Source organism: Cavia porcellus, unplaced genomic scaffold (genome assembly GCF_034190915.1).
Source record: "Cavia porcellus strain 051 isolate PalLab524CR breed Dunkin Hartley unplaced genomic scaffold, mCavPor4.1 scaffold_13, whole genome shotgun sequence".
Lineage (NCBI taxonomy): Eukaryota > Metazoa > Chordata > Mammalia > Rodentia > Caviidae > Cavia > Cavia porcellus.
Genome location: NW_026947496.1, coordinates 8,802,064 through 8,819,786, shown reverse-complemented (window position 1 = coordinate 8,819,786; position 17,723 = coordinate 8,802,064). Strand labels below are relative to the sequence as shown.

General features: G+C 49.3%; 1 protein-coding gene and 1 pseudogene across 1 annotated transcript; one reads left to right on the top strand and one right to left on the bottom strand.

The window, feature by feature from the left end:
- Positions 1 to 1,564: 1,564 nt before the first annotated feature.
- On the bottom strand, positions 1,565 to 12,006 carry LOC100736109 (serpin B9-like). The gene is made up of 6 exons (XM_023564699.2): positions 11,832 to 12,006; positions 8,462 to 8,599; positions 7,980 to 8,097; positions 7,041 to 7,183; positions 4,504 to 4,659; positions 1,565 to 3,146 (listed from the first exon to the last, which is right to left on the bottom strand). Exons 1-6 carry the CDS (start codon positions 11,997 to 11,999, stop codon positions 2,742 to 2,744), a joined length of 1,128 nt encoding a protein of 375 aa, XP_023420467.2. The 5' UTR covers positions 12,000 to 12,006; the 3' UTR covers positions 1,565 to 2,741.
- LOC106027464 (HIG1 domain family member 1A, mitochondrial-like) lies at positions 4,744 to 5,320 on the top strand (annotated as a pseudogene).
- Positions 12,007 to 17,723: the final 5,717 nt, after the last annotated feature.

Genomic DNA, 17,723 nt, shown 5'->3' with positions numbered 1-17,723 from the left:
CCGACTGCATCTCCTGTTGCAGGCACTTTGCTTTTCCTTAGTAAACCCTGGCATAATCACTACAGAAGTGCAGGCAGTGCTACCCGCACAGAGACACATTGCATTTTAATTAGCCTAGAGAATGCAACTGGAGTCCAGCTAAGGTGCTGGGATGCAGAGGCACCCCCAATCCTATTAAGGGCCACCTCTGATGTCAGCTAAGCAGCTAATGAAGGGACATGACTGAGCCAAGGACCTTCTTAATACGGAATCATTAAGACTCAGAACAAAGTCTTTTTCTCAGCAGGAAAAAGTTTCTCTCAGCAAGGTATTGATACAGGGGCATAAAACTCCCGAACTACTGGATGTCAGCTGAGTTTGTGCTCTCTAAAATCTAAGAAGGAATTTTAGGAACAGTGGAGGTTAAGAGCAGAATATATTTGTTGAGAGAAAGAAAGCTTCTGACTGAGAGAGACAAAAGGGTCCTGAATGGGTTGCCAAAAGCTATGTCTTTTCCAGGGACATTCATAGAGCAAAACCACAGTGAGGCAAGTCTAAAGAAGGGGAAACATGGGAACTTGCAAGGGGCAAGACATGGGACAGAGCTATGGTCAATTAATAAGTCTTTAATTGTTCAGGTAAAATTGAGCAAGTCTGAGACAAATGAGGAACCGAGTCATGTATCAAGCAGCCATGCTTAAAGAGCAGGGACTCCTACAGTAGAGGGTTGGGATGGTGACTTCCACACCTATTTGGAATATCAACCCCTGATGTTTAGGGTTAGGGCATGGTTGCACATTTGTTTTGTGTTTGCCTTGAGGTCGGGCCTCAGCAGAGGTGTCTGTCATCTTCAACTTTTCAAGATACCAAGTTTCCTATACTGGCTCCTGTCTGACTGCCTGTAATATTTCTAACTAACCAAGCTGCCTGGAAGGATACTAAGCTACCCATTAAGCAGATATGGAAAAGCTGATGGTTTTAGCCTGACAAACGAATGCCTTATTCCTCTTTTATGAGCTGGTCTGCAGAAGTGAGGGTTCCTGAACTTCTAACCCTGAACCCCTATCGACACTGCACTCCTGTCTCTGCTCCTTGTGCATTTGATAAGAGCCAGCAGAGAGTTGCAGTCACTGCAGATCAGCAAATCAAGACCACCACGGGCTATCACTGCCCCACTCCCCATTGGGCGGGTCAGCATTTAAAATGGAACCAAAATACACAGGAAGTTGGAGTCTCATACCTTCCTGGTGGGAATGGTACATGGTCAGCCACTGTGGGAAACAGTTTGGCATTTCCCTGCAAGGCTATGTTAATTACCAAAGGACCCAGTAATTCCTTTCCTTTGTACTTGAGCACCTATGCGAAAGAATGAACAGGCACCCAAACAAACACGTGGGCATGCAGATAAACAGCACCAGTGTTCACATGTCACTGAGCAAGCGAAAAAATCAGATGGATGAGTCAAAACATCGTAGTACATTTCTGCAATGGACGATTATACTGCCATAAAGGGACAAAGAACAGATACATGCTACACTGATGTCTAGAAAATACTATATTAAAAGAAGAAGTCACACACAACAGGCCATGTATATGATTCCATTTATTATGACATGTTCAGAGTACGTAAGTTCAGAGACAGAAAGCAGATTGGTGATCTCTAGGGCTTCGGGGAGGAACAGATGAGAAGGCATGGCTTAGTGGAGACGATTTTCTTTTGGGGCAATGAAAGCTTCTTGGAAGTGGAAAAGGTGGTGGTCACATAACACGATGAACACACTGTTTAAGATGGTTAACTTTATTATGTAACTGTCACAAACAATGAAACCCTAAAAAGTTGGTGATATCTGAACATTAAAAAGTTAGAGGTTGGCTATGACCATGACTTATTATTTTAGTCTCAGAGACACAGAGATGGGAGAGATGGAATTTCAGTCTCTGCGACTGCAAGGCTGGGTGAGGACGACCTCAGAGTACAGAGGGTTAATAAATAAAGCGACTGCCACAAAGAGCTGCACTGTGAGTTCAAAGATGTCCACCAGGTTCTGGGCAAAAGGGAAAGTTTCTTGAAGATAATGTATGAAATGAATTTAACGTGCTGCATGGAATTTAACTGTTAGCGTTGAAAATGGAGAAAAAAAACCCCTTGAATAAAGGTGTCATCCCTACAGGACTGAGATCTCAAATACTGCCACCTGAGTGTCACCAAAACAACATAAGTTGGGCACAGAGATAAAGGGCAGCTGCTGAGGAAACCAGCTGTGTGCCTGGGCCCAACACAGAGTGGTTTTGGTTTTGCGCACAGCCCGGTGAATGGTACATGTCAAATAAAATAAAATTAAAATGTGCACATCTTTAATTAAAGCCCAAGCACCAGGACAACTGTCACAGGAACCCTACCATCTACAGCATGGATTACCACTTAGAAAGTCAGCTTAAGGCAAGTGTGGGACAGGGCTTGAGGCACGAGGAAGCACCCGTAACTGCTGTCAGCAGCACGTGGGACTAGTGCCAGAGACATTGGCCACCGTCTAGGAAACCTGCAGTCTGGCTATGTGGTCTGCTCTGCACCCTGGGTTCTGCACCAAGCTCTGCTGTCCCAAGATCTTAGTGAAGAGGCAAAAGTGAGTGGTCAGCGCAGGGACAGCTGAGCTGGGCGCTGTGTGACAGTGCTGACCCACGCTTCAGACGGGAGCCAGTCAGCCCCACTTGCGTTTTCTAATGAGCCAGCTTCTAAGAGTTCAGACACAGGGGTGCACCCCTCATGGAGACGCGAACCTGCCACAGAACAGCAGGCTGTGGGTCGCGTTGTGTCTGATGAAGAACAGGAAGGGGTGGTCAGCACAGAACTCGGGCAATTTTATTGTACCACGCAATGCAATGACGGTAGCTGTGGCCGCCACGGCCTCTGTGCCCTCCTCGTTGACCTCCACTATACTCCTGTGCACGAACTTGGACAGACACAGCTCACTGTCCACCACCATCCCAGACAGGTCAGCCTTGCCCTCCTGAAAGGCGTCCACCATGCCCAGGGCCTGCAGCACGGTACCCATGTCATAGTCCTCCTGCAGCTTAAACCTTGGCAGGAAAACTCTCACTTTGGTCCTCTTCATCTGCTCTGGACTGGTCCAGGTTTGCAGTTTCTCAAAAGTGAGGCTCTTTTCAACCTGCAACACAGAATTAGACTTTAGTGTCACCCACAGGTGTCCCTCCACGGGCACCTGACCTCCTCTGGCGGGCACGTAGTACTGACTACCATAGACTGAGCCCTGCAGGGACCTGGAAGCTTGTGGGGTCTCAGGCTTGTCCTGCACGGGCTGCTCAGATGCCACCAGGTCCAACTTCCTAAGGTGAGGGAGGCGCCCCATCCCCACCAGCCCAAACCACATCTGTGCCAGGGGTTGTGCCTCAGGTGTTGGGAGGGGATTAGGGCTCTCTGAGTCTTTGGTTTTGTGCACAAGGCTTAGTTTTGAAGGGGACAAAGCTCTGCTGGTAAGCAAGGACACAGGGCTGTGGCCCTGAGCCACCCCGGGCAGGGGCCTGAGGCTGCAGGGGACTGGGTCTGTCTGCAGGGAAAGCACAGAGTGGGGGCCTCATGAGGATTCTAGCTAAGCCTGACTGGACAGGTTCAGGGGCATGCAGGAAGGAGTCCCGGGAAAGAACCACAAGGACAGGGAATGAGAGAAAAAGAAACTGGACAGAGAGACACAGAGAGCATGAGCGGCAGGGGGACTTACACCAGAGGGAAGGCAGATGGCACAGAACAGAGACCTGGCACACTGAGCTGGGATGGTGTCCCTGCCACCACACAGGGTGCAGGAGTGGCCAGGACCACTGCAGGGACAGCTCCCCCCAGGGCTCACAGTAGCACCCACAGTTGTGCACGTGCTCAGCTGTTTTCATCCCTGCAGAGTCACTGTGGTACCACTGCTGACACACCTAACACTAAACTGACTTGTAGAACGCCCCTCCCAACCAATCACAAGTTGCTCCCAGAGACAAGACCCTGCAGGGACAGAGGGCAGAAAGAAGTCACAGGAAGCCCAGGAAGAGGAATGTCCACATAGGCAGTGGTGCCCACCTAATCCCAGGACACTCCACAGGGCCAAGCAAATTATGACAAGGTCCAGCGGTTGAGGGTCCCAAAACACTATAAAGGGAGCCAGGGAGAAAGGCCCATGGGCATGAAGCTCTGCAGGCCCCTGCCCTGTCTGGGGCAGCTCTCTATCTTCAGCCATTTCCACCTGACAAATGAGGTGTCCTCCTGTCCCGAGCTCTGTCCCCAGCTCATCAGTGGAGCTGAGCTTAGCATTCCAGGCTGCTGCTCATCTCAGGGTGCTTAGCACTGGACAAACACGGCAGGACTCTGAGTGACTTTGGGAGAAATGCATCCTAGGCGGGGAGAGGACAGAGGGATGGCCAGGGCAGGACTGTGTGCCCACGTGCCCTGGTGGAAAGGACACAGGGATGTCACCAGAGGGTTTGGCAGGACAGCAGACACACAGGCCTAGACCCCCGTCTCACCATGATGAGGTCCACGTCTTCGTCTGGCAGCAAGAGGATCATGCTGAGCTCCTGGCCCACATAGGGCATCTCCAGCACCTGGGCCTGCACCTCCCTCACGTGGGCCCAGGGAAACTTGCCTTTCCGGAACATCATCTGCACCGGCCGCTGCTCCTTCTGGTGACCAGCAGAGAGGAGTGTGGTCAGTGGTTCCTCCAGTAGTAGCAGGACACCTGCCTGAATCATCTGTGTGAGCAGCCCATGCCAACCTTGGGAATGTGTCTGTGCCTGGGTCACCCATCGAAGCCTCACCGAGCACCTCTCATGGCGTGGAAAGCCATGGAGAATGCACAGGCAGGAGCAGCCTGGGGAGTGTTCCACCCAGCAAAACAGAATGGGCTGCTATAAATTTTCCACATGATATTTCCTGGCTCTGAGATGCCCCTGGATCCTTCGGAAAAAAAAATGAACCATTCTATGAAGTGCCTGATAATTTAAAATAGACGATGGGGCAAGGCTAGGTTCTAGAGAGGTAAAGAAAGAATCTTCAGTCCCTGTGTCAAGCAACACTGATGTTTCTTTTTCGTCCCAGGATGAAGATTAGGGATCGAAACTTATCCTAAAAACTAAGGAGGTGCCATTTGTCCTTATTGGAATGGCAGGCTTTGCAGCAACTGTCCCGTGTGGATTACACAAAAGAAAGAGCAGGGGAAAATCTAAAATGTCCATGCACCTGATCCACAGGCGTGCAGCAGCCCCAGGCTCTGTGGAGGGCACAGTGACCCTTGGGGCAGGCTATTGCCCACATGGGGAGCTCTGGGTGCAGCCTAAACCTTAGAAGAGATACTGTGTTGGGCTTTTTGAAGGCTCTCGCTTCAGTTAGACATCTCTCATTGAGGTTACGTATTTGTGTCAAAAATAAATCATGTGAGTTGGTTGAGACCATATTGCAATGTTTTGAATAATATTTCCTTCCTCACCTAATTGAGCACCAAAATTATCGGTGATGACTGCATAACTGCGTGGTTCGAGGAGACAACACCCGGTCACCTGTGTGCACTTGAATGTTTAAAAAGTCCGCTCTCCCTAATCCTCAGGACAAGATCAGTTCTAAGGCAGGCTGCCCCTGAGGTGCTCCTGTCTGCTGCCTCGAATTTGTGTAGGCATCTTGCTGGCTCTCGGTTATTTCCGGTTTATTTGTCTGCCTTGCAGACTGTTGTGAAGACTTCAGTTTTTAGGATTGGCTGTCTCAGGTTTTAGGATTGGCTGGCTCTTAAGTAGGCTTTCAAAACAGGCATGAGACACAACCTATAAACTCTCCCACAAATGAAGTGTGTGTGTGTGTGTGTGTGTGTGTGTGTGTGTGTGTGTTTGCCAACCTACAAAACTCACATCAGAGTTGCAGCGAAGTAGTATTTATCTCAAAATCACACTTGAAATGCAAAAGTGGCTTTAATATGGTCTTCAGTTTAAATGTTTTATGATTATAGAAGCATACATTTATGGCTGTTGCATGAGGAAAATTTTTAATTTTCATCTTGTACTTAAGTACGAGAGCGTAGATAACCACTTCTCTCTCTCTCTCTCTCTCTCTCTCTCTCTCTCTCTCTCTCTCTCTCTCTCTCTCTCTCTCTCTCTGTGGTACCAAGGACTGAACTCACAACATTGCACTTGCCAGGAAGGCTGTTGCTGCTGAGCTGAATTGCCAGGCCTAGGACTACTTTTTAAATGTGAAAAAAAAATTTACAAAGTAAAATGGACTATATGGAACATGTATAATCATTTTAAATGTTTTATTTATTTATAATTTGTTTTCTGATTTTTAAGGGATTATATGACTTGACAAATTATTTTAAATCTACTGAAAGTTAAAAATTACGATCACTTATCTGTCTCTTGGCTAAGCTCAAGTGAAGTTAAAAATGTCAAACTGGCTGTGCACTCCCATAATCCTAGCACTCAGGAGGCTGAGGCAGGAGGATCATCATGAGTTTAAAATCAGCCTGGGCTACAAAGTGAGCTCAAAGCCAGCCTGAACTATATAGAGACACCCTGTCTCAAAAAGGCAAAAAATAAAATAAAAAAGTTTAAAAAAGGAAATTAAAAATGTCTGGACCATAGTCTTTAACATTTGGTTTTAATATAAGGAATTTGCAAATATTGAATTAGTAACTTTTAAATTCACTAACAACGATGCAAATGATTACTCATTTTAATTTTAAAATTGCTTGGCCCCTCCCTGTGACCCATACATATGTAAATATCTCTTAACACACTTGTTTTATTGCTTCTACTTAGGCAACTTGCACTTAGAGGAAAATCTTCCCACTGAGGTTGCAGTCATGGATGCAGAAGAAATTATCAGAGAGGAAGACAGTGGCTTGTGCAAAAATTATCAGCAGCAAATATTCTTTACTCCAACCATTTTTTCTACTGAGTTAAAAACAAATTCTGAAATATTTTGTTTTTAAGAATTTTTAACCATTTATGCCCTTACAGCGTTAAACTTTTCTAAACTGTTTCTTTATTAAATGACTTTGTTTAAAGCTTCTGCGTACCTGGTTGATTTTGAAAGGCATTTCCTTTGTGTTCGACTCCTGAAAAAGCTTATTCCATTTTCCTTTAAAGTACACAGCGTTAATGAGAACCAGCTTGTTCCCAGCATCAATGGAGTTCTTTGCCAACAGCTCTGGAATTTTGCCTTTGGAGAAAAGCAAAGCCTACACTCAGTGGCGCCCTTCAAACATGAGATGAACAAACTCCAGGAGAACAACAGGCAGATTTGAACACCACGTTTTCCAATTTGCGAGTAAGTGTCCTTACAGATGGAAAAGTGGGAAGCAGCCCCTAGATGTGGCGTTCATGCATGGGGACACTTGGGGAGCATCCACCTGATTAGGAAAGTGAGGGGTTGCTGAGTCACCCGAGGAGAGCCCAGATGAGAAGGGACAGGCTGGAGACCAGGCCAGGCAGGACATGAGAGATGCACAGTGCGGGCACTGAGGTCCCCTTAGGTGTCCCAGGGACATGTGGCCAAAGGCTCCATGCTGACACCCAGAGCTCACCTTGGGCCGTGATGAGGCTGACAGAGGCAGCCAGAAGCTGACAGAAGCAGGTGGCTGATGCCCATGGGAGGGGCTCTTGGGAGCCAGGGGAGGGGGAGCCTGGAGACCTAGCAGCAGGCATCCCCAAGAACGCAATGTGGGCAAGCAGACTAGCTCCTCTGCCTCTGGACCTCCAGGGCTGCCTTCTCCTGAGCTGACAGCATCCTTGCTTATCATTGCTTCCAGAGGGCAAGAGTGGGAAAGATTCCAGGAGGACATGGGGGAATAAGTGCTGAGCCTTAAGGGAAAACGGCCTGGCTTTGCTGCTGTCTCCTTTGTGAGCAGAAATAGGAAGGCTACGAGCAGGTGCAGATGGTTCAGCCCAAAACAGGGAGGATTTGGCGGGAGGAGAGGCGGGGAGAGGGAGCTGCAGAAGGGACCCTGCCTGCTGACCTTCAGTCTTCTTGGACACCCAGGTGTTGATGTGGTTTCTGGACCTCTCTGGGGCTTTGGCGAAGGACAGCGGCTCCATCTTGGCCTTGTAGAAGCGCAGACAGGACTCCTGAAAGGACTGGGGACAGAGACAGGGCAGGTGAGCCAGGGAGCTGCAGGAAAGGCTGGGAGCTGCCAAGCCTGCTGAGCGCTCCCTGGTTCTCTGAAACCCTGAGAAGGGCTGATGAGAGGTCACTGGGAGGCTCTGGAATGTGGGATACCAGTTTCTATGTGGGGGTGTTCTGAGTCTGGGAAAAGCAGATGTGAATGAGGAGCTCTTGGTCCAGTCCACTGGGGCTTCTCAAAGGGAACCCTTCAGGAGGCATCGTCATCTCAAGACAGGAGGTTGCCTGTCTGGTCCCCAAGCTCTCTAGGGTCCTTCTGCTGGGTGGGCGCCACCAGGTATTTTACAGCAACTCTTTCTGTTGTTAGACTCAACTCACGGGCAGGAATTGGCAGCTCTCTTCTCCAAAGAGCCTGTTGGCGATGCTGAGACAGTACGGAGCACCAGGCTTGTGCACCTGGGCGAGAAGCGACTGGAAGCCTCCATGAGGGTCCTCCACTGAGCTCAGCCCCAGCGCCTGGGAAGGAAGTGATGGGCACTGTTAGACTGGTCTTCTGGTCTCACAAAGAGGTTACCAAAAAAATGCTGTCCCATAAAATGTGCTTTTGAAAGAACCTTCTTTCTTTCTATCTTTTTGGAGTCACAATCTTGATATTGACTCAAATCCAGGAGGGTCCTGGTGCCTCAGCCTCCAGAGTGCTGGGTATATTTTGAGATTAGTGCACCCGACGGAGCTGCTGCTGGGGGCCAGGAGCAGAGATCAGAGAGGGACAGGACACAGGGCAGTCAAATGTGGGGCTCTTCTGCCCCCTCTGGATTCCAGGGGAGGATGGAAGGGCCAGAGAAGCTCAGCTGATGTAAAGCCCTGCATTCCCTGCTGGCCAGGAATACACCAGAAACAGAATAAAAAACTACCTGCAAAATTTGTGTCAATAAAAAGAGATTTGGTTAAAACACTAAACAGGTAAGGAAACTGTGCAGGAATAAAACCACAAAGGCGATCTTAAAAGGAAACAAGTGTATAAAAGAAGCAATGTGATTAGCAGGACTCAAACAGTGTTCTTAAAACTGTATGCTAGAGAGATTTTATTACATATATTTTAAGCATCACTTCAAAATTTTAAAAATCTGTAGTAGGTGATAAGAAAATTCTCAAATGATTGCAAAATATAAACAGAGCTTACAGTTCAGCATGGTGTAGTACACGTGGGTCATCCCAGCAATCTGGGAGGCTGAGGCAGGAGGAATGCAAGTTCCACTCAGTGTGGGAAACTCAGGGACTGAGCATGATGATCTCAAAATAAAAAGGGCTGAGGATGTTACTCAGGGTGAGGGCTTTGGGTTCTACCCGGAGTACAGGAAAAAGAAATTATACAGAAATGAGGCTCTTACATTCACATATTGTTTTAAAACTACAAATGAAATACCAATGACATGGAAACGTCACTCCGTGTAACTAATGAAAACACACTTTTTATGCCTGGAAGGGTGGCGGGCACCTCTGTTCTCAGCACTCTGAAAGGTGAGGCAGGATGATCTAAAGTTCAAGTCCAGCCTGGCCCCCAGGTAACTTAGGAAGACTCTCAAACAACTGTTCAAGGGCTGGAATAAAAATTTTTTTAATGGGGCTGGCTCATTGTGAAGGCCTTATATTCATTTTATAGAAGTTATAGAAAAACCCTCTCTTCTAAGTAAATACCTGCAGTGTGCAGATCACAGTGCTGCTATATTCTATAAAAGTAACGCTTCTAAGTGCACAAGTATACTTACCCGAATTCCAACATTACACAGTAAACAGGCATAAAAACATTATTCCACAAACACATGCAGTTCTTACAATTTTACGTAGTAGGTAAAATGTATTTAAAAAAATTTTAAACCTTATAAAAGAGATTGTGACTTTACCCATCACAATGAAGAAACAAGAAAACTTACAGAGAACTATTTCTGGAAAGAATTAGGTGGTCTTTAAAAGAAATTTTCTTAATAGTCAATAATTTTATTCTTCATGACACTGGTCTATACAGGAAAAGATAACACCTACAAAAATTCATTTTGTAACACAGATTATGGAAAAGAAAATGTCAAAAATTGAATAAAAGGAATCTTAGACGGATTTCACATAGGATGCGGCCTGCTGTTACTGTGAGCAGCTCGCTCCTGACCAGCACTTGCTTTGTGGGAATGGTTCTGCCAGATGCTGGCAAGAATTGGAGAACATTTGCAGAAGTAAGGTCACAGCTCACAATCAAAGCAGCAAATCTCAAACCAAATCAAGTTCACAGGACTGCAGGAAAATTCTTTCGGTCCTCAGATGTTTGTCAAGGCAGAACGCGCCCATAGGAAATTTGGCTTCCTCTGCTGGCATCATGCAAGCCTTTGACCACACAGCCACACAAATAACCCCAGGCTGTGCTCAGCTACTCAGTGCCTAGGTGCACTGAGCTGGGCAGAGGGAGCCCACCTGGCTCACACAGCTGCCAGGCAACAGGCAGAGGCCCCAACAGGGTCCTCAGGGAGCTCAGAGCCTGCAGGACCAGGAGATCCACAGAAGGGACTTCCCCTCTGGGCCTCAGCCTCCAATAGAGAGTCAGGGACAGGGGACCAAGAGCTGTCACCACTGAAAGGGTCCTCAAGTGTTGGAGACCACTAAGTAGAGGCCAGAGCAGCTTCTAAATGAACCGATTGGCTCTCTGTTTTTCCCTGTGTGTCTGTCCCAGGCCTATGCCCCTTATCTGGAGGTGGCAGCCGATCCATAGTAAATGACCTCTACGGCCACAGCTGAGGACGCCTGGCTCCCACCCCAATTAACTGGAAACTATACTCCCTCTCACTCCAGTGGTCAAGGGCTCCCAAATTGGCATAAGATAGTTCTTCCAAATTGGCATAATTCATTACTTGGAGTAGCCCTTGAGCTGAATCCCCAGGTCCTGCTCGGTTTCCAAAACTTTTAATTCTAAACCCTTCCTTTGTTTGAAAACCAACTGAATATGGATGCTCAGAGTTCTCTGTTGCAGCCCCTGAAACTTGAATTCTGCCAAAGGGCTTTGACCCTCCTGGAGCCCTAAAATCACATCACTTGTCTCTTTGATTTAAGGCTTTGCTGCAGTCCACACTTATGGAGGCTGCAGTCCACGGAACTCAAGGTAAAGCTGGTCACAGAGACCAGCAACATCACACAGCATGGCCTGTGCAGGGCACAGGATGCAAACAACTGGCCTTGGGGGTTTCCACTCAGAGGCCTGGCCGCTGCCCACCCTGTGAACTCCTCGTAACAGGAACGGGTTCTGTGCCTTTTCAGAGGGGAAGTGAGCATGCCACACTAGAGCTTCCAGGGTCCCTGCCTGGATCGAGGCCTTCTGTCTGGCCTGGCCTTGTCATGTTCTGTTTGTCACTGCGACCTCAAGGCGCCGATGAGTGATCGATCACAGCTCTAAAGGCTGGTGCTGCACAGGAGAGACAGATCTCCGCGCCTTCTGATTCAGACCACTCCAGCAGGCCCTCCTTTACCCCTCTGTGGAGCTGGGGATCAAACCCCAGGCAAGCCCTTACACACAGCCACCCCGGCCTCCACTTATTTTCTAAACTCAGTGCCAGGCAAAATCTTGAGTCTTCCTTGAGGTGGTACTTAGTGAAACACTCTCTGTCCTGCCACCACCACAAAAGACCACAGAGACAAAAAAAAAAAAAAAAAAAAAAAAAAAAAAAGGAGCCCCATTCTGGAAAGAGAGTGGGAGATGCCAGCCTACCTGGACCATCTGGGCCGCTGTGCTGCCCTTGGCTCCCAGCAGGACCATGGCCAGGGCCGAGGAGATGCTCACAGGAGAGCAGAACACATTGTGCTCAGGGTTGTCCTGGCCCAGGAGCTTTAGGAGTTGGATTGCAAAGGCACCGTTGGCTTTAGACAGCGCATCCATGCTGCAGGTCTGGAGGGAGGGACAAACGTGTTACAGGCAGCTAAGTTAGAAATATTACAGGCAGTCACACAGGGCTGGGCCCTGGAAGAAGCCAGCACAGAGGAGCAGATGTCTGGGGACCTTGGAGGAAACACACACCTCTTGCTGTGGGCCAGATCTCAAAATAGAGGCCAAAACAAATACAACCACAGCCTTAAAAATAATCCTTCGGGACTAAGTATGGATCACCTTGAGCAGCCAGGAGTCGCCGACCCAGCCCTATAGGAAGGGTCACTGCTGTGTGAAGAACCCTGGCTTGCTACCTGCCTGCTCCCCCATTGGCCCTGAGTCGGTCAATTTTACCTGGACAACCAAACTTATTCCTGACCACAGCGCATGCCTCGCTTATTCTCACATGTGTGTCTGAGAGTCACTGGGTGATTTCTGATGGACACCAGGCTGCGAATACACAGGAGCTGCTGCCAGAGGCAGCTGTGTCAGCCGCTGTGAGGCCAGAGCCTTCTCTACAGGGAGGGATCAGGGACCAGGGCCAGCAGAGGGCGCCAGGCTGCTGTGTCTCCTGCCCTGCAGCCTGAGGAGCCTAGGGTGGGCTGCCAGCCTGGCTGACCTCTCTGCTCAGCCTGCATCCTGTTCAGAGTTCCACCTCCATCCTGCCCTGCTCAGGAAGTCACGTGGCCGAAACCCTGGACTGGGAGAGGACCCTGCACCCTGTTCTCCTGCTTGCTTTCTCAGACCCAATCAACTGCACTTTCCCTAAGGACCTGTAGGGTCCTCTCCTCCCTGGTCCCAGCTCACCTGCTGGACCTCCCTGATCCCTCTCATCTGCCCTCCCCGCCTTTCCGGAGACCCCTCTTCTGCCCAGGACCCTCCAGCTCTTGCCACCACCCACTGGAGACCGCGACTGCTCTACTCCACACTGGCTTCTCTACAGAGTCCCTGCTGTCCCTCTACCATGGTCCCTTCTGTCACCTGCCTGTCCTCACCACCATGCAAATCAAACACAGCTCCCCACACCCCACCTCTAATTGGTGCTGACCTGTGCTCCTTCCCTGCTCTGCAGCCACCTCTGCCCATCAATGTCCCCTTCACAGTGGGCTGTGGGCCGCTTGGACACTCTTTCCACTAAGAAGGTCCCTGTGCCCTGGTCTCCCCCAGGATCTCAGGGCAGCTGAGATGGCTTCCTGTCCTACCTCTCAGCCACAGTCACCCTCTCTGATGTGATGCAGCCCAAGTCAGTGACCTGGGGCCAACCTGGATGCTGTGGGGACAAGGACCGGGTCCCTCAGAGGCCGCGGGCTCAGGACAGGGAAGGCTTTCGTCTCCTGGGGTGAGTGGCAGGGATTCCAAGATACTTGGGGGCCCTGCATGTGCACAGGAGCCTGGGTTGTACAAGACAGAAGAGGACCTGGGCGGGGCTGCTGCAGGGGACACCGTGCCATGGCAGGTTCCGCACCGCGCCGGGATGGTTCCAATCCAGGATCCCTGTCTGTCCCCTCCAGTCCAGGAGCTGTGGCTGCAGAACCAGCGGGCCAGGCTGCCCGGGTCTCTGCTCCATCCCCAGGGTCTGAGCCAGGTCTGTCCCCTGCTCTGCCCAGCCCGGCCTCGCCTTCCCACCTGGCTTTGTTCCCCTGGAGCTGAGACCTCACCTGAGGATTGCAGGAGCGCTGGCAGCTCTGCCTGGTGGAGGAGGACGCAGGGGCTTTATGGCCCTGGAGATGCGGGAGTTTTCCAGTCCCAGGGGCAGGGGCTGTCCCAACTTGTATGGACCTCCTGTCCCTGCCTGTGGTCACTTTGGGCCGCAGATACCACAGAGGTGCAGGGTGATGCGGGCATACTTGCTACAACTGCTCAGCTCTGGAAGGAATGCAGCCTCCATGAAAGAGAAAGTGAAAGCAGACCCCAGGGACTTAGTTGGACTAGAACCTGGACCTGGCAACTTGGGTCCCAGCCTGTGGGAGGCCGTGCAGCCCAGCAGGAGCCACTTAGGGAGAATCCCTCTTTAAAAAAGAAAGAAAGAAAAAAAATATATATATATTATAAATAGGTATAATATATATATGTATATATAGACTGGGTGGGGGCTGGGGATGTATACAGGTCCTAGGTTCCACCCCCACTACAGCCCCTACCAAAAACCTAAGAAGGAACAGGAACCAGAGGAGGGGAGGCACCCAGGAAGCCAGGCTTTCCAAATTCTAGGAGGCAAAGGAGCCTGGGAAGCTCACACCGCCCCCTCCCCCAGCTTCACACCAGGGCACCCTGGGGATGAATTCCCAGGGTTTGCCCAGGAACCCACATCTGGTCAGTCCTGGGATCCTCTGAGGCCTGACTTTAGGTGAGGTCAGCTGGGGTCTTCTAACAGAACCCTTTGGGTGCAGGCCCTGTTTTGGGATGACATCCCCTCCCTCATCCAGAGATCCTTAACTTTTTCCTCACTTAGCAACAAAACAAAACACATCTTTCTTTTTGGTACCAAGGATAGAACTTAAGACCTAGTGTTTGACAGATAGGCACAGCTAAATCCCTGGACCTCACAAACACCCTTCTTAAAACGGAACATACCCAGCATAATACTGACAAGGGAAGAATCCTGAAATTCCAGAGTTAGGTTACTGGCAGGAAGAGGAAGAGGAAAAGACAGAGTTTCTATTAACTGACAGCTTCAAGCTAAACCAACAAGGGGGTGGGGAGCGGGGGATGGGAGCTGGGGGTGGGGACACTGGACAGAAAAACCTTTCCTGCTCCTTCCCTCACTAAGGAGGGTGACCATGGGCCTCATCTCCTTGCAGATGGTGAAACCAATCAGCAAACTCCCATGTGGACCACCCGGGACTGGGCTGGTGTCCCTTTGCCCTTGCCCTCACCTCTGACCAGTGTGGGTCAGTATAAGTCATTTATGGCTTTTCCTCTCCTGATTTTCATTCAGAAATTCCTTAGATTCAGAGCACATTTTACAAGCTGGGTGCAGTGGACCTGTGAGCACTCTGGAGGCTGAGGCAGGAGCATCACCACGGGTCTAGGGCAGGCTCTGCTTCATGATGAGTTCAAAGCCAGCCTAGAACACATGGGTAGACATTGTTTCAAGAAACTACCACCAACGATTTGTTTCTTTATGGATGGCCCACATTTGGAGGGTTTCCATCTTTGGTCCTTTGTGACTAACGCTGCTGTGAGTTATCCGTGTATAATTCTGTAGGTCAACTTGCTTCCTTCCACTTATCTTGGGTGTAAACTTTCAAATGGAATTTCTGGGCTACATATTAACTCCATATTTAACTTTTTGAAGATGTATCTGAATATTTGGCAACTGCACAATACTGTGTAACATTAGGTTCCTGCCCAGAATGTAGTGGGCAGATGACAAACTGTGACAAATCTTTAAATTAAACATGTATTACAGTGAAAGATACATTGCTTTTGATCCCCTTCAAAATGTGCAAAACACTTCCCGCCTCAGAGAGCACGTGGTGCCACCATTCTTGGCCTTGTGTCTTTTACCATAGTCAGTTTTCTTGTAAATTTAAAGGTGACCATCTGTTTCACCCCCTCTCTGCCGCCTTTCTTTTCCAGTCCCTCTGCTGGCTGTCATGTGTGGTCTCCACGTGGTTTTGAGCTGCTCATCTCTGGTGAGCTGACACCCAGCACGTTTCCTGTGCTTGCTGACATTCTGAAGGTCTTTCCCTGAGAAAGGCCTATGTAAATACCTTCCCTTGCTTTACAGTTGTGTAACTGGTTTATTTACTGCTGAGCTTTGCATGAGACTTTTAAGTGTGGGGGTCACAATTTGCTTTTTCATCTCTATGATGAGTTCAGGATCCTCCCAAGATTGAAGTTCTGGGTTATGTAACATGCCAGCAGACCGTCAGCACTGTGAGAACAGGTAGGTGGACATGTTACAGGCAGCTGAGCTAGTTAAAAATGCTATAGGCAGTCAGACAGGGCTAGGCTGGCCCAGAGGACCAGATGTGTTGTGAGCTTGGAGGAGACACATACCTCTTGCTGTGGGCCAGACCCCAAGGTAGAAGACAAAACAAATGCAACCACAGCCTAAGTATAACCCTTAGGGATTAGGTATGGATCACCTTGAGAAGCCAGGAGTCACCACCCAACCCCTACTGGAACAGTCACTGATCCCTAAAAAATACTAGCTTGCTGATTTGGTCCATTTTACCTGAGCAATTAAACTTATTGGTTGACATGGTTCTGTCCCTCCTCTTGCCATCTACCTCAAGAGTTCCCAGTTTTCCCCAACTTGAGACCCGCCTCACCTCATGGTTTTACTCATAAAAATCCTGAGAAAATACACAATCTTTGGCAACCAACTTGGGACCTCTCCTGTCTCTCTCTCAGACAGAAGCTTTCTTTCTCTAAATAAATATTTCTGCTGTGAACCTCCACTGTTTCTAAAATTCATTCTTCGATTTTAGAGAGCACGATCTCTTTCTGGACATAAAGTAGGTGGAGAATTTTGTTCCCCTGGATCAGACTGACGGATCTCCCTGCAGTCAGGCCGTTGGGTCACCTCATCTCAGACCAAGTGGTGCCCCAAACCCCGCCATATTCACATAGTAAGGGGATTTTCCTTCTACTGCTTTTTGGTGTCTCTGCTCTCGATCCCCTGAGTCCAGACCTGATGGTGGACTGCAGACCATCTCTCAGGCTCCGTGGGGCTGAACTTCCTTCTGACCCAGAGATTTGCACATCCAACCTTGGCTATAGGCCAGTGCTGATCTGATGTTGGAACAGCTCAGTGGCCTCTACCCTGGTGACCTCTGTACTCTGCCTCTTCCTTCTCTCTTGCTAGTGACCCATCACCACAGGCTGGTGAGTATAAAGGAAGAGCATTCCCTGGGCTCACTCCTCTGGCAGAGGTGCAGGGGCCACATCTAGAAGTACTCTACTGTAGACAGAGCCCTGTGTGGTGCAAAGCAGCTCCTGACAACAGACAGGGAACTCTTCAGAGGCCCGGCAGGATCCGTTTTATGCCAGGTCCACTGGCAAAGCTCAGTTAACCCAGGATGACCTCGGGTTTAGTGGCTCAGTTCCTAAGAGCAGAGCACTAATAACCTCTGAAGGGCCCCAGTCTTCCTTGTTTTTTAGTATCTTGCCATGGGAATTACATTTCCACATGAGTTTCAGAGGGCGAAAGGGTACCATATCACTGGGAAAGTTCTAAGTTTGGCTAACAGATGAGAGCAGAGCATGACAGGTTGTTTGTCCTTAAGTGACTCAGCACTTGTTTCCCTTGTCTCCTCATGGAGGCTTTAACACTTAAAGCCCTCTTGAGGCAGTTAATTAGCAAATGTTATGGATTAAGAACTGGAGGTCAACTTAATGCCATCTGGATTACATCAGCATAGCATGGAGCAAAGATGCTCCATCTGAGGAAAGTTGCCAGGATAAATAGGTGGAGGAGAAGGAGGCTTGAGGGTTGAGGTGTTAAGGAGGCATTGTGGGCTCTCCTGGAGAAGCCTTGGTCCTCACATCGAGCATTGCTTCCTGGCTCCGGAGGGGAAGACATATGCTGCTTGGTCTCCAGGATGAGCTCGTCACGCTGGCTTCCTGGCATGTACCCGGCTGTGCTTGTCTTCCGAGGAGCTCGGGGCCTCCGTGTCACTGAGAATGGCTGTGGTGCCTTTCAGGATAGCCCTGCTCTTTGCTGTGAGTGTGACTTCTCGGCTTCAGCGTAGAACCCTCATCCCACTAGCACAGCTCCTTCATTCT